This window comes from Salvelinus namaycush, chromosome 33 (genome assembly GCF_016432855.1).
Source record: "Salvelinus namaycush isolate Seneca chromosome 33, SaNama_1.0, whole genome shotgun sequence".
Taxonomy (NCBI): Eukaryota; Metazoa; Chordata; class Actinopteri; order Salmoniformes; family Salmonidae; genus Salvelinus; species Salvelinus namaycush.
In genome coordinates, this window is record NC_052339.1 from 17,900,795 (window position 1) to 17,920,229 (window position 19,435).

The following is a 19,435-nucleotide window of genomic DNA, read 5'->3' on the forward strand; positions in this document are numbered from 1 at the left end:
TTAGCTGTGCATTCAGCAAATCTTTAGGTATCCATTAGAGGGTTATTACACTATCCAGTAAAAGAGCAATTCAGATACGACAGCTCTGCTGAGCTCCACACTATGGATGGAGCACCGAGTGCTTTCAGGGCAGATTGCAGCCGCCTGCCGACGGGCCTCTCTGTGCATATACGGTAGATCACCACCTGACAAAGGCTAATTTAGATTAAAAAGATCTGCTTCCACTGCAACCTCCGCCAGACCCGACGCATCCTTCTTGACTTGGACTAGTTCGTAAAGTCACCCATCTTAAAAAGGAAGGATTCTCTTTTCGACCTACACGTTTGGTTTATGAAGGTCATGTCATAATATAGGTAGCCATGCTGTGACTGGGGTGCTCCTGGGTGAGATGATCAATATTGGCTTGAGTGGAGCTATCTGGTGGTGTCAGGGGACAGTTGGTAAGATGTTGACTCAAAGACAGTTTGACTGGATGAAGAATTAGATGCAAGCTGTCCTCTCAACTTCAATTTGGACAAATCGAGCCTGAAAACGTGATCTCTGTGGCTTTCCATGACAATGGTGAAGGTATGATTGAATACTCACTATGCTAAGAGAGACAGAAGCCTGGTATAGGCTGTGTATTACTTGAAGAAGCCACTAAGAAAGCTGCGTTGAACCTTGTTCTTCATCTTTTTCTTTGTCTTCGTTTTCTGCTTCTTGAGAGTGAGGCTGACTAAGGTCAGGGTGTTACTTCTGGGAAGTGTTGATGAGTCAGCGGAGTCCGCGGACAGGTCTCGATGCTATCAACAGATTATCACACTGACACTTCCTGATTTACTGACACTTATACTGAACTTTTTGATGTGCTAGTCCTCCTCTAGGCATTGTGTAATGTCCAGAAGTTGTACATGCTGCTTACTAGCTACTATATACTGTTTGATGTCACTCACCAGGTTTTCTCTCCCACAGGTGGAGGTTCTGGATGGCAGGACCAGGCAACAGCTTTGTTTTCTAGATAAGGTAGGTTACAGCCCACACCCTGGCTATTAGTCCTGACAAAACATTCAGAAGTCTATAACAAGTGCATGCATGAATTACAGTACAAGTAGCATGAGCTTGAACATCTCGCTGATCATGGAAGTATTTTAATATCACTGATATTTGGTCTCTATTTCCAGGTGGAGCCCCATGCTACAATAGGAGAAATCAAGAGTCTTTTTCACAAGTCATGTATGTGTTTGTTGATTTATAATCTAGTCTATAAGTTATATAGTCCATGTGTGTAGCCAGACTAACTAGATGCTATGTCTAGTGAGCCTGAAACTGTCAGAGGCAATGAGAACACTACAGCTGAAGTCTACTCCATTCTGATTACTTACTACTAGTGTGTGTGTGTGTGTGTGTGTGTGTGTGTGTGTGTGTGTGTGTGTGTGTGTGTGTGTGTGTGTGTGTGTGTGTGTGTGTGTGTGTGTGTGTGTGTGTGTGTGTGTGTGTGTGTGTGTGTGTGTTTGCGTGTTTGCGTGTGTGTGTGTGTGTGTGTGTGTGTGTGTGTGTGTGTGTTTGCGTGTGTGTGTGTGTTTGTGTGTGTGTGTGTGTGTTTGCGTGTGTGTGTGTGTGTGTCTCAGATCAACAGTTGTATCCAGCCAGACAGGACCTCAAGCTCGACCCCAGTAAGTGAATACTGTTTGTGCTTAGATTACTAGTACTATCAATCTGAACTACAGCAGAGTGTTGAGGTACTCAGTTTTACATCCTCATTTGTTTTTAAAGATTTGATTGAATTGGATATTTAATACAATACAATCTACAAAGTTAAAAGCTGAAACAAAAGCTAAACATCTAATAAATGATTTGGGCTCCCGAGTGGCGCAGAGGTCTAAGGCACTGCATCTCAGTGCAAGAGGTGTCACTATAGTGCAAATTATTGTATTTTTCTTGTCTATATTGAATACATAATTTAAACATTCACAGTGTAGGTTGGGAAAAGTATGTGAACCCCTAGGCTAATGACTTCTCCAAAAGCTAATTGGAGTCAGGGGTCAACTAACCTGGAGTCGAATCAATGAGACGAGATTGGAGATTTTGGTTAGAGCTGCCCTGCCCCATAAAAAAATACCCACAAAATTTGAGTTTGCTACTCACAAGAAGCATTGCCTGATGTGAACCATGGCTCGAACAAAATAGATGTCAGAAGACCTAAGATTAAGAATGTTTGCCTTGCATAAAGCTGGAAAGGGTTACAAAAGTATCTCTAAAAGTCAGTCACAGTAAGACAAATTGTCTATAAATGGAGCAATTTCAGCACTGTTGCTACTTTCCCTAGGAGTGGCCGTCCTGCAAAGATGACTGGAAGAGCACAGAGTAGAATGCTCAATAAGTTTAAGAAGAATCCTAGTGTCAGCTAAAGACTTACAGAAATCTCTGGAAGATGCGAACATCTCTGTTGACGAGTCTACAATACGTCAAACACTAAACAAGAATGGTGTTCATGGGAGGACACCACGGAAGAAGCCACTGCTGTCCAAAAAAACATTGCTGCACGTCTGAAGTTCGCAAAAGAGCACCTGGATGTTCCACAGCGCTACTGGAAAAATATTATGGGGACATTCAACTAAAGTTGTGTTGTTCGGAAGGAACACACAACACTATGTGTGGAGAAAAAAAGGCACAGCACACCAACATCTTCCTAACTGTAATCTATGGTGGAGGGAGCATCATGGTTTGGGGCTGCTTTGCTGCCCCAGGGCCTAGAAGAGGAAAAATTCACAAATTTATCAAGACATTTTGCAGGAGAATGTAAGGCTATCTGTCCATCCAATTGAAGCTCAACAGAAGTTAGGTGATGCAACAGGACAACAACCCAAAAGACAGAAGTAAATCAACAACAGAATGGCTTGAACAGAAGAAAATACGCCTTCTGGAGTGGCCCAGTCAGAGTCCTGACCTCAACCCGATTGAGATGCTGTAGCATGACCTCAAGAGGGCGGTTCACACCAGACATCCCAAGAATATTGCTGAACTGAAACAGTTTTGTAAAGAGGAATGGTCCAAAATTCCTCCTGACCGTTGTGCAGGTCTGATCCGCAACTACAGAAAACGTTTGGTTGAGGTTATTGCTGCCAAAGGAGGGTCAACCTGTTATTAAATCCAAGGGTTCACATACTTTTCCCACCCTGCACTGTGAATGTTTACACGGTGTGTTCAATAAAGACATGAACAATTATAATTGTTTGTGTGTTATTCGTTTAAGCAGACTGTGTTTGTCTATTGTCGTGAGTTAGATGAAGATCAGATACAATTTTATGACCAATTTATGCAGAAATCCAGGTAATTCTAAAGAGTTCACATATTTTTCTTCCCACTGTAGCTTATTACTGAAGAGCAAAGGTCTACCGTTATGCAATCTCATTTAGCAGAAAACACTGTAGCTAAATGGGTCAATATCTGCCCTGTTGAGCTTACACTAAAATTACATTCAATTACTCTTCCATGTAACAGGTTAGGAGTAAGGTCACCTAGCTGAGCTTGTAGGACAAGAGAACATGAAAAATGACTTGGTTCTAATAGAGAAATATTCTTAGAATCCAATACATTTTACATGGAAAATGAAGTCCTTGCTCTGTGAGAAAAGAAGCAGGACAACCAATCTCTGCAGTTTATTTTCACAAGGTCTTGTTCATAATGTGTTTTCAGAAGGAAAATCACTGAGGGATGACGATGTATTACAAAATCTACCAGTTGGGACCACAGCAACCATATATTTTAAGGACCTGGGTCCACAGGTCGGGTGGACAATGGTAAGAGGCTGTGACATACTATAGATTCAAACTGCAGTCCCCCATCAGACTCTTATTAACGTTGATATTTGACATGAGCCTCTTCTTTCAAGTCTCATGTTTATTTGACGTGTGTAATGACATCTTGGACATCTTAACCCTTTTCTTCTATTGGCAGGTGTTTTTAGCGGAGTACATTGGTCCTCTGTTTATCTACCTCCTGTTCTACTTCCGAGCTCCGTACATCTACTCACAGCAGGATGTGTTCACCTCCAGCCCCTACTCAGTGGTCACGTAAGTCACTAACACCCCCAGTAATAAACTGATCATATTATAGCTAATATCCAAATCCAACACTTGTCTGTCTGTCTTTCTCTTTCTCTGCCTCCATCCCCCCTCCCCCTCTCTTATCCTTACATTTCTCTCTCTCCCCACCTGACTATCTTCCTGACTATCTTCTCTTTGTCTCTCTCTCTCTCTCTCTCTCTCTCTCTCTCTCTCTCTCTCTCTCTCTCTCTCTCTCTCTCTCTCTCTCTCTCTCTTCTCTCCTTCAGACTAGCCTGTGCCTGTCACACCTGCCACTACATCAAGAGGTTGATTGAGACTATCTTTGTGCACCGGTTCTCCCATGGTACCATGCCTCTCAGGACTATAGTCAGGGTATGGACCACATACTCCAGAACACTGTTTCACTTTGACTTGAGCTACTTCACTTTAAGGCCATGTCATTTATAGTACTACTATCGTACTTTACAGTGCTCCTTTACATTAGAGTCATGTACTTTATAGTACTACTATCATACTTTACAGTGCTCCTTTACATTAGAGTCATGTACTTTATAGTACTACTATCATACTTTACAGTGCTCCTTTACATTAGGGTCATGTACTTTACAGTATATTGTCAATAACAACTACTGCTCCTCAGATTCTCAATTCAAAACATACAGTGACGTTCTGTCATTGTCCTATCAAAGGCTTATTATACACTGCAACAGTATAATTCTCTGATTAGAGCATAGACATGCCATAGAAACATTTTACAATAATAACATATTACTTTGATTAGAAACACTGCCAATTTGACAGTATGCTTACTGGTGTTTACCTCTCTTTGGGTCAGAACTGTGTATATTACTGGGCCTTCTCGGCATGGTTGGCCTTCTACATCAACCATCCACTCTATACACCTCCATGTAAGTCCTCTATCATTCAGACTTACCACTCAATGCCTCAACAAGACTTACAGTCCCTCCTGTACTCCATACATAGGTACACCACATTACAATAATAAGAATTATTGTGGGCTCACCAAAACATCTAAACTAACCACTGGCTTATGTCTCTCAACAGCGTATGGGGATATGCAAGTGAACTATGCACTGGCCATATTTGTGGTATGTATTGCTGACAGACACCCAATGAGGTCATAAACATGAGACATCATTATTACAGATGACGTGGACGTGTGTGAACCCGATATGTGTTTGTGTTTTGACTGCAGCTCTGTGAGTTAGGGAATTTCTCCATTCACGTGGCCCTGAATAACCTCAAGGCAGAAGGTGGGCCCAAGTGCAGAAAGTTCCCTCACCCGACGAAGAACCCATTCACATGGCTGTTCTTCTTCGTGTCCTGCCCCAATTATACCTACGAGGTAAGGCTGAAGGATATGTTTTATTTAACTAGGCAAGTCAGTTAAGAACAAATTCTTATTTACAATGACGGCCTACCCCGGCCAAACCCGGACGATGCTGGGAAAATTGTGCTCCGCCCTATGGGACTCCCAATCACAGCCGGTTGTGATACAGCCTGGTATCAAACTAGGGTCTGTAGTGACGCCTCTAGCACTGAGATGCAGTGCCTTAGACCGCTGCGCCACCTGGGAGCCCTATGATAATGTGTTGTGACTATATAGCAGAGGTTTATGGAATGATTAATGTTTGCTAGTCGGGAAGAGTCACACACGTCTGTTAATAATATGGAATATCAATGGAGTAACAAAATATCTGTATTTCTTATATTTAGGTAGGAGCCTGGGCGAGTTTCTCTGTCATGACCCAGTGTCTACCAGGTCAGTTGATTCATATCATATTTTAAACATTTTCTAGTTTTCTAGTATCTAATTAATATGTTGGCCATTTTCCTCACCCAGGCATTTTATATACACAACTCGTTTGTGTGTTGCGCTTTGTTGCCACTAAGGTACAATACGCGCTCTATTGTTTTTTCATCTCTCCACAGTGGCCTTGTTCACCTTCTTAGCTTTCATCCAGATGACCATCTGGGCCAAAGGGAAGCATAAAACTTACTCCAGGGAGTTTAAGGACTACCCTCACCTGCGCATGCCAATCATCCCGCTCCTCCTCTGACCACGCTACAAAGGTTTACCATTCTGACTGGAGTATTGGGGGCTTCAGCCTGCTTGAAAGGTTGTGATGATTAGTGGGTTACTGTGTTTCTCACAAAGCAAGAAGACCCACTGCTCCTTCATCTATCGCCATGGCAATGGTCTGTTATCTTTTCAACAACAGCTATGCAAGGATAGACTATGCCATTGTCTTAGAAAGAGGAGCAAACGAACCGTGTTAAAGATTCATAGACATGGAGTATTGTTGACGTGTGGATGACCTTTTAATGAATATATAATAGTGAATTGACAGAAAGGAATGTCTCATCTCAACAATACTGTTGATGAGCTGCTAATGAGAATTTCTGCATTGATAATGTTTAGTTCAATCATTGTAACACAGCTATATTAACGAGTTATTGGTATTAGTCCTGTTACTGATCAGGATTGATTGACTGTTACAATGCAGCTACTGAATGTTCCGACAATTGTTGGCATTCTTAGTCTACAGAGAGTGGAAATCATCTGAAAACGATGAAGTTATGACTATATGATTGAAGTTCTATATAATCTACCATATTATTTAGTAATAAGTTATTGTGCATTTCCTAGAGGAAATGTGTGTGTGTGTAACTTGATATGGTATACCTGTTAAGGAAGTCTTTATTATGGCTGAAGTGTAACGGGGCTATTTTCAGTAGGGAAAGCTGAGTGTGATACTGAGAAGTGTTCTAGAACCAGGAAAATGGAACTTAGAACTAGCAGATGTCTAAGTTTTCAAGCTGATTATTTCCCCCTCTACAATGAAGCTGTACATGTTTGAATGTAACGAACAACCTGATGGTTTTAACTTTGTCAGACAGTTGAGGATAATTCAGTAATGTATTACTTCATATATCGTTCAAGATAACTACAATCTGTCAAATTCTCAGGTGTTACTAGATGCAACAGGTACTGTTTACATACTGTACAAATTATAGCCAAACCTGTTTTGTATACAAAGTGTAAATATCAAATAAATAATTTGGATCATTTCAAAGATAAGTCTTCGATCGTGTCAATGTATCTAAAAGGAGAGTCATGCATATTTCACAAAGAATCAATCAGTGTTTACAGAAAATATTTATTGGAAATTATTATTATTGCAGAGACAATTTATATATATATATATATTTTGTAAAAATAATCTCTGATTTGCAAACTAATCATTTATCTGCCATTTGCATAGCACTTTAAAATTGCATACATACAAGGAAGCGCAATGTTTGAACAGCACATATAGGCTTACAAAATCAGATCATCATTTCAATATGAATTCAATAACAGCAAATGTATTTTTACAGTCAAATTCTATATTGCACTAGATTTTCATTTATCAAAAAAAACAAAGGCCAAACAAAACAGATCATCTTCCTTGGCAGTATACGAGCATATGAAGCGGATACAGGCTTTGTTTTTGGTAACAGTTCAATGTTACAATTTTCTTGCAGAAATGTAGCGCTGCAACTGCTGGGAATAAGTTTCTCACCAGTCACCAGTAGTGTCACCAACTAGTCTCTCACCAGTCACCAACTAGTCTCTCACCAGTCACCAGTAGTGTCACCAACTAGTCTCTCACCAGTCACCAACTAGTCTCTCACCAGTCACCAGTAGTGTCACCAACTAGTCTCTCACCAGTCACCAGTAGTGTCACCAACTAGTCTCTCACCAGTCACCAGTAGCGTCACCAACTAGTCTCTCACCAGTCACCAACTAGTCTCTCACCAGTCACCAGTAGTGTCACCAACTAGTCTCTCACCAGTCACCAACTAGTCTCTCACCAGTCACTAGTAGTGTCACCAACTAGTCTCTCACCAGTCACCAGTAGTGTCACCAACTAGTCTCTCACCAGTCACCAGTGGTGTCACCAACTAGTCTCTCACCAGTCACCAGTGGTGTCACCAACTAGTCTCTCACCAGTCACCAGTGGTGTCACCAAATAGTCTCTCACCAGTCACCAGTGGTGTCACCAAATAGTCTCTCACCAGTCACCAGTGGTGTCACCAAATAGTCAACCTCCCTTCACTCTCCTCCACGTAGTCTTCTAGGAGCGTTCAATTTCCCAGACAACTCCTCCTGTCTGACTTTCTGGTGTGTGTGTGTATGTGTGTGTTTATGTGTGCATGTGTGTGGGTGTGTGCGAGTGTTTACGCACAAACGCGTGTGTGTGTGTGTCTGTGTGTGTGCGTGTGGGGAGGGACGGTTCATTTCCCCAGACAACTTAGGGGTGTGACCTTGATTTCTTTTCTCCGTGCCCCAGCGGCCCTCGGGTGCAGCACCATGCCGTCGTCCTCTCCTGACTGCTGCTTGGCAAAGTTCACAAACACCTGGAGAGAGGAGAGAGATACACTAGGGAATAAACACAGTGAAGAACCAAAACGGACGCTTATTAACCTTGGATTAAAATGACAAAAGAACACGATACCTGGGGGGATACACATACCAGAGAATAAACATCTTACATTCACAGAATTTCACAGAATGAAGATCCAAAAGGTCAGCCTATTATCCTTTGAAGTCCTGCAAGACGGCATGAGGAAAAATGACACTGGATAGAAGATGGCTGACGTGTGAGAATGTGGGTGACGCAGGAGTCTATTTAACACATGGCCGCACAACTTGAGAAACGGTGTCAGAATACGATGGTTTCGATTCCATCTATATTTACTTTGCTTATCAATAGAAGCAAATATTTAGAGGTACTGTATTTGTTACATTAAATACTAACAATGGAGGGTGCAAGTATTGGTATTTTGGTTGGTTTTTTACCCCTAAATCCATAGATTTCTTAGGTATTTCTTACTAAACTTCAATCAATATAGAACATACAATATATTTCCTGGCTGCTGTCCATTCATCTCTGTTTAGTAATTATCTCATGAGCCATACTCAAAGTCTTTGTCTCGCTAGCTAGACATTCAATAATAAAGTTGAGCGAGAAAGACTCGGTGAGTGTTTACCTGATCTAGTGTCGTCTGGGAGACGGTGTAGTCCTCTATATTGAGGCGGTCCTTGTTGGCCAGGACCAGCTGGAAGATCCTAGCCAGGGAGGAAGAGGCGATTTCATACTGCAGAGTGTTGTAGTGTTTCTCCCTCTGGACACAGCCAGGGAAGGTGCTCTCCATGAAGGCCTCGGCTGGGTTCAGGTCTGGGGGACAACCTGGTGTGGAGGCCTGGATCTTCATGGTGACCACGTAACCATCACCAAACCTACAAAACACACAGTCCAATACAATCCAGGGCTGGTTAGACTCATAGTAGATAATTGGGTACAGATGAAGAAGGTACATGAATTACAGCAGGGAAATAGTATTTTCTTTTAGAGTTTGTACTGTAACATTAAGTCAGTAGCGTTAAAGTTGTCGGTTTCAGATCTACACACTAAACTCTTCAGTAGTAACTATGTCTGAAGTAAATAGAGACAGAACCTACTTGTATTTGAGGTGCTGGATGGTACCAAGACACTGGAAGGTGCCATTGACCATAATAGCCAGACGGGTACACAGAGCCTCACACTCCTCCATACTGTGTGAGGTGAGGACCACTGCTCGGCCATCTTGGATTACACTCATTATGGAGTTCCACAGGAAACGACGTGAGTGGGGGTCCATGCCTGTCGTGGGCTCGTCCTGGATAGTAACACACATAGAAACATCTTCAGATACACACTAACAAGCAGAATACAGAACCACTTCTTATTTCCCCTTAACCCCCTAACTGAAGACCCACGGATGACTCCAGTAATGGTAAGCTCACCAGCAGGACCAGCGGAGGACAGCCGATCATGGCAATGGCCGTCGATAGTTTTCTCTTGTTGCCGCCGCTGTAGGTCCCGGCTGTGTGGCCAGCATAGTCAGCCAGACCCAGCTTCTGAATTGCCCAGTCTGCCACCTGAGACAGCAGAAGGACACATTATTGCCACCTCTACCTGGCTAAATAAATAAATGTTTAATAATAATACAATAATAATAGTAATTTCGTGTGTGCTTATATTTGTCCTATTTCACACATGAAATGTGTTTTTTTTGGCATATCCCAACTCTCCCTGAGACAACCTCGGAGAGTGAAGTCATGGCCAGGGTCAATGAAGGGTAGACAAACATAAACATATATCGACACACTGAGGTGGATATAGCTATTCATTTGAGTTCAGAAACGTTCATTATTCTAACCATGACCCTAACCCTAGCCTCTAAACTCTGAACCTAACCCCTGACCTCTGACCACAGCCTCACCCTGCTGATCTCGGACTCAGGCACCCCTCTGAGGCGGGCATACAGATGGAGGTGCTCTCTGCCAGTCAGCAGCTCATCTATGGCATCAAACTGGGGGCAGTAGCCCATGTTCTGGTGCACGTCCAGGATATTGGTAAGGATGCTGCAGGGACAGGGAAGAAGGGTACGATTACAGGTGAAAAGCCTAGAAATGTGCTCTGGTGTGCCACAGAGCTCTATTTTAGGTCCACTGTTATTTACTAAGGATATCAACAGCATCGGGAAACACATTGATCATGCCAACTGTGATTGAGGAAGCATATGGCAATATGGCAATGCCCCATGCCCTGTACCTGTGACCAGTGACAGAGGCTTCTCCTGAGCTGACATCAGTGTCTCCGGTCAGCATTTTAAAGGTGGTGGTCTTCCCTGCTCCGTTCACACCCAGGAGCCCAAAGCACTGGGGAGAGGAGGGGAGAAAAGGATGATGAGAATATATTTTATCACTGGGTCTCTACACGTCACCTTCCCGTGCTGTATAGCTGTGGTACTAAACTCAGCAAAAAAAGAAGCGTCCCTTTTTCAGGATCCTGTCTTTCAAAGATAATTTGTTAAAATCCAAATAACTTCACAGATCTTCATTGTAAAGGGTTTAAACACTGTTTCCCATGCTTGTTCAATGAACCATAAACAATTAATGAACATGCACCTGTGGAACGGTCGTTTAGACACTAACAACTTCCAGACGGTAGGCAATTAAGGTCACAGTTATGAAAACTTAGGACACTAAAGAGGCCTTTCTACTGACTCTGAAAAACACCAAAAGAAAGATGCCCAGGGTCCCTGCTCATCTGTGTGAATTTGCCTTAGGCATGCTGCAAGGATGCATGAGGACTGCAGATGTGGCCAGGGCAAATAATTGCAATGTCCGTACTGTGAGACGCCTAAGACAGCGCTACAGGGAGACAGGACGGACAGCTGATTGTCCTCGCAGTGGCTGACCACGTGTAACAACACCTGCACAGGATCGGAACATCCGAACATCACACCTGCGGGACAGGTACAGGATGACAACAACAACTGCCCGAGTTACACCAGGAACGCACAATCCCTCCATCAGTGCTCAGACTGTCCGCAATACGCTGAGAGAGGCTGGACTGAGGGCTTGTAGGCCTGTTGTAAGGCAGGTCCTCACCAGACATCACCGGCAACAACGTCACCTATGGGCACAAACCCACCGTCGCTGGACCAGACAGGACTGGCAAAAAGTACTATTCACTGACGAGTCGCAGTTTTGTCTCACCAGGGTTGATGGTCGGAGGAATGAGCGTCGAAGGAATGAACGTTACACCGAGGCCTGTACTCTGGAGCGGGATCCATTTGGAGGTGGAGGGTCCGTCATGGTCTGGGGCTGCGTCACAGCATCATCGGACTGAGCATGTTGTCATTGCAAGCAATCTCAACGCTGTGCGTTACAGGGAAGACATCCTCCTCCCTCATGTGGTACCCTTCCTGCAGGCTCATCCTGACATGACCCTCCAGCATGACAATGCCACCAGCCATACTGCTAGTTCTGCAAGTGATTTCCTGCAAGACAGGAATGTCAGTGTTCTGCCATGGCCAGCGAAGAGCCCGGATCTCAATCCCATTGAGCACGTCTGGGACCTGTTGGATTGGAGGGTGAGGGCTAGGGCCATTCCTCCCAGAAATGTCCTGGAACTTGCAGGTGCCATGGTAGACGAGTGGGGTAACATCTCACAGCAAGAACTGGCAAATATGGTGCAGTCCATGACGAGTAGATGCACTGCAGTACTTAATGCAGCTGGTGGCCACACCAGATACTGACTGTTACTTTTGATTTTGACCCCCCCCCCCCCCCCCTTTGTTCAGGGACATAGTATTTCATTTCTGTTAGTCACATGTCTGTGGAACTTGTTCAGTATATATCTCAGTTGTTGAATCTTGTTATGTTCATACAAATATTTACACATGTTAAGTTTGTGGAAAATAAATGCAGTTGACAGTGAAAGGACGTTTCTTTTTTGCTGAGTTTATATAGAGGTCTATAGTATAGAGTGGTACTGTACTGACCTCCCCAGGTGACACTCCCACACAGATTCTGTCCACAGCTGGCTTAGTCTTCCCCATGTATGTCTGGGAGGAGAGAAAGAGAGCGAGAGAGAGAGCAAGAGAGAGAGAGAGAGAGAGAGAGAGTAGTTAGAGATAAATAGAGAGAGGAAGAGAAAGAGATTGAGAAAGATATAACCATCTTGTTCACACTGCAAACTATTGAGTCAATAACCAAGAAACACATAACACAGGAGTCCTGAGTGGTCAGTCAGTTAGTCAGTTGGTTAGTAAGTTAGTTAGTTAGTTGGTTAGCATACCTTGGTGAGGTCTCTAATCTTTAAGATCTCATTCGTGCTTCCTCCTTTATAGATGCGTTCTCTCTCCTGGGCCACATCCACATCTTCCTCCATGATGGGATCCGTCTTACAATCTGTGATCCTATTACAGGTAAGAGGTCAGAGGTTTAAGGTAAGTGGCGAAATGCTGTTCTGGCCTGCTCTCACAATCAATAATGCATAGAGTTACTGGTACTAGTCAACTGGTAATGGTCAACAGATTCATACGATTCTGATCCAACAGATTCAATAACACCATACAAAGATGAATTAGCTTCACCAATTAGATGATCTTTTTAAGTACTACAGCAATGTAGACTTGTATATTAGATGTGAAGTGAAGCTGTTGGTTACCAGTGATCCAGGAAGAAGCGGTATTGGATCAGGATGTTCATGATGAAATAGACAAAGCCCTCAATAGCCATGAAGACCAGGTTCTTCCCTACAAAGTCCCAACTGTAGGGGTCCAGACTGAAGTCTTCACCTGACACACACAAAGCAAAGCAAACAGGATCAGCATGTAGCATGGAATAATCAGCATCCGTACACCATCTGATCTAACCGATGTGTGAGAAGTGGGAAAAGTTACACTTTAATCAGTCAGCTTATCTTCACATAAAACATTCATCAACAAAGCTGGGTGATGGTGCATGCACACTCGGTGGCACCTGCTCCTATAGTCTCCTATATCCACTACCCACCTACAGTGCCTTCGGGAAGTACTCAGACGGTTCACCTTTTCCACATTTTGATACATTACAGCCTTATTCTAAAATGGATTGAAATAAATAAAAATCCTCAGCAATCCACACACAACACCCCATAATGACAAAGCGAAAACAGGTTTGTAGAAATGTTTGCAAATGTATTACAAATAGAAAACTGAAAAACCTTATTTACATAAGTATTCAGACCCTTCGCTATGAGACTCTAATTTGAGCTCAGGTGCATCCTGTTTACACTGATCATCCTTGAGGTGTTTCTACAACTTGAATGGAGTCCACCAGTGGTAAATTAAATTAATTGGACATGATTTGGAAAGGCACACACCTGTCTATATAAGGTCCCACAATTGACAGTGTATGTCTGAGCAAAAACCAAGCCATGAGATCCAAGAAATTGTCAGTTGAACTCCAAGACAGGAATGTGTCGAGGCACAGTTCTGGGGAAGAGTACCAAACAATTTCTGCAGCATTGAAGGTCCCCAAGAACACAGTGGCCTCATTCATTCTTAAATGGAAGAAGTTAAGAACCAACAAGACTCTTCCTAGAGATAGCCGCCCGGCCAAACTGAGCAATCGGGGGAGAAGGGCCTTGGTCAGGGATGTACCAAGAACCCGATGGTCACAGAGCTCTAGAGTTCCTCTGTGGAGATGGGAGAACCTTCCAGAAGGACAACCATCTCTGCAGCCCTCCACCAATCAGGCCTTTATGGTAGAGTGGCCAGACGGAAGCCACTCCTCAGTAAAAGGCACATGACAGCACACTTGGAGTTTGCCAAAAGGCACCTAAAGACTCTCAGACCATGAAAAACAAGATTCTCTGGTATGATGAAACCAAGATTGAACTCTTTGGCCTGAATGCCAAGCGTCACATCTGGAGGAAACCTGGCACTATCCCTACGATAAAGCTTGGTGGTGGTGGCAGCATCATGCTGTGGGAATGTTTTTCAGCGGCAGAGACTGGGCGACTAGTCAGGCTTGAGGGAAAGATGAACGAGGCAGTACAGAGAGATCCTTGATGAAAACCTGCTCCAGAGCGAAGGTTCACCTTCCAACGGGACAACGACCATAAGCTCACAGCCAAGACAACGCAGGAGTGGCTGCGGGACAAGTCTCTGAATGTCCTTGAGCGGCCCAGCCAGAGCCTGTACTTGAACCCGATCGAACATCTCTGGAGAGACCTGAAAATAGCTGTGCAGCAACGCTCCCCATCCAACCTGACATAGCTTGAGAGGATCTGCAGAGAAGAATGGGAGAGACTCCCCAAATACAGATGTGCCAAGCTTGTAGCGTCATACCCAAGAAGACTCGGCGCTGTAAGCCGTGCCAAATGTGCTTCAACACAGTACTGAGTAAAGGGTCTAAATACTTATGTAAATGCGATATTTCAGTTTTTTTTAAATATAAATTATTAAAAAATGTCTTAGAATGATGGTGTATTGCATGTAGATTGATGGGAAAATAATAATTGAATCCATTTCAGACCTGCCACGCGCACGGCAAATTGGAGATTCAACTCGCGCGAGTAGCACGCACGCTCGTCCACGCCTGCTTGTGAGTCTGATTGCATTTATGGAATTGTACCAAATCAAGTCTATAAAAGGTTGGAATACTTTCTTGACAGCATCCCATTTACACACATGGTAAAAGTCACTAACAATATGTAATTAGAAAATACACACAAAAGGCCTTTCTTCTTGGAGATTACATGTACAGTGTAGAATGGAGATAATTATCTATAGTTTTTCTTAGCACATGCCCCCAAATTAAGTCTCTATCGTAGAGGAACGTTTGTCACCTCTCAAACAGGGCCAATCACTAGTACCTGCTCACAAGTATTGGCTTTTTAGACACGATTCCTAATCAACACTAAAAGCAAAACCATTTTGAAAACACAAAAACAAATGATCGCATCGACAAAGACCGCAAACTGGCTACACAAAGCTGAGAAGAGTCCGCTGTTTCAGCCGATGTAAAGGAGCCTATTGTATTTCTTTGCAGCACATACATCATTTCAGATTTTAGAAATTGATAAATTCTCATATCTAGTGCAAAAGCATTTTAGAAGCATTGCCTCTATCGCTAATACCAGACCGCATTCATTCTTCATCGCACAGTCTTCTAAACTCCCGACTCCATTTAATGCCAAGATAATTATATTTATTTTAGATTATACTTTTGTAATGCTTTTGTGACGTGGATCATTATAACATTTACAGTCTATCAGGTTGCGTGATCCTCGTAATGTTACGTGGAAAATACAACTAATGGGACGCATAATTAAATGTATATCACACTCGCACAAATGCGACCAGTTATTTTTCGTATTTGCATTTCATTTATTTCACTAGCAAATGCGAGTGAACTGCTGGCACTTTAGAGCCCACTGAATGTCCATCTTATGTTCGCTAACGTTAGCTTGAAACAATTAGTGTTTACTTTCCACAACACATGGAGTGGAAAAGGGATTTGTCCATGTGTTTACGTACAGCTGACAGTCGGCAAACTCAGCATCACAACAAACAGGAGGAGGGGCAGACACCGGGTAGCTACGTCGAATAATGATGTATTCATCTCCATGTCAGTTGACACAAACTCCGTACATGTCTGTGCGTTGCAGCTCGAGAATCGGGATGTTAGATTTACTCAGTGGATTTATTTTTTATGAAAATGTTTTTAAAAAATGTTTAAATAAATAAAAAATTCAAATCAGGCCCTTTTCATTTCTGCATACTTTTAACTCGGATCTCATATCTGTGTACATGGACAGAAAATTGCGTAGCTGGTATGCAAATGCATGCATATTGGCAGGTCTGCAATTTTAGAATAAAGCTGTAATGTAACAAAATGTGAAACTTTCGGGAAGGCACTGTACCTAGCTAACCACGCTCATTAGTCGACATCGGCTTTGACTGGTCTTATCAGCCGATTAGGGGAAAGCTTATTCAGATCCACGAGTTATTTAAGAAGTGTCTTGGGTGTAAATCTCCTAGAGCTTCGGCAGGACAAATACACAGCATCATGTTTCAGAGGCCGTCGGCCCGACCCGGGGCCATCCGAGGCCAATGGTATTCCCGTCCTGTTATGGCATTCTGAATGCATCAGGATTTTGGCTTTGGGGTCTGGAGGTGTCCAAGACCTGGAGAACAGGCTAGGGTTGCTAGCGGCATTTCCCTGCTGACCAATCAGAATGCAGGCCTTGGAGCGAGTGGTGGGGGTGGCAAGGGGTTGAAGGGGGTGAGGGGGTTGGAGGGTGACGGGGCAGGGGGAGTGAGGGGTGGAGGGGGTGTGACTCACCAAAGCGGGCATAGACGTCAGTAACAGCCTGGTTCATAGCCATGTCGATTAGACCGCGGCCAAGACAATAGTGGGGGAAGATCAGCAGCATTTTCTTCAGCAGCTGGTTACACTTATACAGCGCCTGAGAGAAGGAGGAAGTTAGAGTGATAAATAAATAAAGGGAGGGAGTGGGGGAGAGAGAGAAAGAGAGAGGGGGGGAGAGACAGAAAGGGAGGGCCAAACCACACAGTAGAATCGAGTCACTCAACAAGTACTAGTATTTGAAGAGTCATTGAGCAGGGGGTAGAGACAGACAGGTCTGTGAGTAAGTACAGGAAGTGTTTATCCCAGGCTGTGCTCTCCACTCACCGCTGTGCTGTCAAACAGGTCAAGGATGAAGGTGATGGCACTGCTGTTGATGCCAATGAACAGGTTGATGCAGGACAGAGAGACGTAGGCTGTGCTGGGAATACTGAAGACGTAGGACATGGGGTACATCATGGGCGTCACAGACCACCTGCAGTGGACAGAGACAGGTGGGGAGTGTTTTTCCTCATCGGTTTGATCAAGCTTATATTTTTTAGGATCATCTTAACATTTATAAGTGGTCCTTGCCTAAATGTTCATTCTAGAAGAAGGCTTTCCTCTGGTCCAGAATGTCAGCTTTTTCTGTCACTGTTGGGTGGGGTTGAGTGGCGTGAACAGCACTATAAACCTGCTACAGGTTTAGCCCCATTAACACAGCACTCAAGTTCTCATCGCCTGTATCGCTGTACAGTACCATCCATTCATCATTTAGAGCCTGCTATAAAGGACTGTTCGAGATGCACTCTCCAAGGATAAATTACCGTTAACCTAAATCTGTAACCTTCCACCTTTAGCCCAAGTAAACGGGCTTACTGTACTGCAGTACACTGACTTACCCATAGAGCATGAGCAGTGCTGTCAGGGGTTGGAGGTTGGTTGGCGACGTGTAGCACTTCTTGTCAAAGACCATGAAAATAGCCACCACCAGTGCTGCACTGATAGAGTAATTCACCTGATGAGGGGGAAGTGGCACAATGAATGTCAAGCTCCATGTAGAAAGATCAAATGTACCTCTCAATCCGTTAGGCTGTTTGAGTGGACACGTATGCCCTTCGGTAATAAACTACATGACATTACGTGGAATACGGTATGCAACAGACCTATCACTTCACTATGATCTCTCTTCACTGGAATGATCTGTCATGCCATATTAATATAGATCATTTAAGAGAGTGGGTAGCCTCGCCACAAACCATTTTGGCATATCAAGAACTTGGTGCGTGTCAATGTGAGATTGGAGAGAGTATGATGGGAGACATACCATGTCCCAGAGGAAGTTGGCCATCCAGTAGATGACGGGACTGACCCCGCTGACGAACTGGAGGTGTTTGGCCTGGGTCACCCTCTCCTGGATGAGGTAGAGCACAAAGGAGGCTGGGACGAAGGACATGGCAAAAATCACACAGATAGCCACCATCGCATCCACTGAGGTGCTCAGGCTAGGAGAGGAGAGGAGAGAGGAGAGAAGAGGAGATGGAGTAGGGTTAGACTGAGAAGTTCACACAGATAGCCACCATCACATCCACTGAGGTGCTCAGGCTAGGAGAGGAGAGGAGAGGAGAGGAGAGGAGAGGAGAGGAGAGGAGAGGAGAGGAGAGGAGAGGAGAGGAGAGGAGAGGAGAGGAGAGGAGAGGAGAGGAGAGGAGAGGAGAGGAGAGGGAGTAGGGTTAGATAACCACCACTACCACATCCACTGAGGTGCTCACAGGGACACAGAACGGGGTTAGATGATCCAGGAGAACTGTCTATTAGATGCTTTAATCACCTCACCTGATTGGCCAGTACTCACTCAGTGACCTCTAGTATCAAATCTCCTGAAAGGCCAGTACTCACACAGTGACTTCAGACAATTGTTCCTTGGTAAGGTTGAGAGGGTGGTTGATGGTGGTGATGCCGTATACATCCAGCCTGGCATCTTTGGGCAGGTTGGCTCTGAGGATGGCGTTGTTGGCCACGTTCATGAAGGCCACCATGGCATGCCAGCCCTTGTTGTTGTACCACACCTTCAAAAATACAGAATGGATATTTTAGTGAATCTTCTTTTGCTGGTGTATGGTACAAAAGTAAGACAGTGGATTTGCAGTAGATGGTTAAATTGTATACAGTGTAGACAACTGCAATATATGCCTTGCCTTGACATTGTATTCACTCTCCATGTATCGAAGGAAGGTTCCTATGTCCTTAAGAGTTTGTTTGGAGTATTTACCCTGGAGAGAAGAGTACCATGATTGGTTACATGGACAGTTACAGGGCTGTTGAAGTGTCTAAAGATCCACACCAGAGACATCTTTAGTAGTCGTACCCCAGTAACATTGAGCAGTCGTCCCAGCTGTGACGCTGCGTCCTGGATGGTCTTAGGGTCCACATCTAACACAGGAAGCTGTCCCCCGACAGATATACCTCCATACCTGGATGACAGACAACAGACAACACATATACCTCCATATCTGAACACCAGGAGTAAGACCCCATACTCAGTGAGAGCTAAAACTCCTTATACAATAACGGTACTATGCCCCTGGCCACCAGAGGGCGCTACAACATCACTTTTCGTTACATGACGGCCACAAGCAAAGGTAACCCC

The 19,435-nt window shown here is 44.0% G+C and overlaps 2 protein-coding genes across 2 annotated transcripts in view; one reads left to right on the forward strand and one right to left on the reverse strand.

Moving 5' to 3' along the window:
• Nucleotides 1–558: 558 nt before the first annotated feature.
• LOC120027677 (very-long-chain enoyl-CoA reductase) lies at nt 559–6,127 on the forward strand. The gene is made up of 12 exons (XM_038972672.1): nt 559–567; nt 952–1,002; nt 1,161–1,212; nt 1,608–1,652; nt 3,676–3,779; nt 3,937–4,052; nt 4,313–4,418; nt 4,882–4,954; nt 5,112–5,155; nt 5,263–5,412; nt 5,784–5,829; nt 6,000–6,127. The coding sequence occupies exons 1-12, from the start codon at nt 559–561 to the stop codon at nt 6,125–6,127; spliced, it is 924 nt and encodes a 307-aa protein (XP_038828600.1).
• A 1,818-nt stretch (nt 6,128–7,945) lies between these two features.
• abca4a (ATP-binding cassette, sub-family A (ABC1), member 4a) overlaps nt 7,946–19,435 on the reverse strand; it is a 50,813-nt gene continuing 39,323 nt past the window's right edge. The window contains exons 33-48 of the mRNA XM_038973191.1: nt 19,154–19,259; nt 18,984–19,058; nt 18,685–18,854; nt 18,113–18,290; nt 17,688–17,803; nt 17,134–17,281; nt 16,783–16,906; nt 13,118–13,247; nt 12,746–12,866; nt 12,450–12,512; nt 10,712–10,818; nt 10,380–10,521; nt 9,901–10,035; nt 9,577–9,773; nt 9,105–9,354; nt 7,946–8,471 (exon numbers count right to left, since the gene is read on the reverse strand). Of these exons, the coding sequence (XP_038829119.1) occupies nt 8,349–8,471; nt 9,105–9,354; nt 9,577–9,773; nt 9,901–10,035; nt 10,380–10,521; nt 10,712–10,818; nt 12,450–12,512; nt 12,746–12,866; nt 13,118–13,247; nt 16,783–16,906; nt 17,134–17,281; nt 17,688–17,803; nt 18,113–18,290; nt 18,685–18,854; nt 18,984–19,058; nt 19,154–19,259 (2,185 nt within the window). The 3' untranslated portion in view covers nt 7,946–8,348. The remainder of the gene's footprint in view (nt 8,472–9,104; nt 9,355–9,576; nt 9,774–9,900; nt 10,036–10,379; nt 10,522–10,711; nt 10,819–12,449; nt 12,513–12,745; nt 12,867–13,117; nt 13,248–16,782; nt 16,907–17,133; nt 17,282–17,687; nt 17,804–18,112; nt 18,291–18,684; nt 18,855–18,983; nt 19,059–19,153; nt 19,260–19,435) is intronic.

Bases quoted from the DNA above. Each gene is read 5' to 3' on its own strand.
- LOC120027677 (XM_038972672.1), top strand. The intron at 4,419-4,881 runs GTATGGACCACA...TCTTTGGGTCAG, and splicing joins CTCTCAGGACTATAGTCAGG to AACTGTGTATATTACTGGGC. The intron at 5,156-5,262 runs GTATGTATTGCT...TTTTGACTGCAG, and splicing joins ATGCACTGGCCATATTTGTG to CTCTGTGAGTTAGGGAATTT.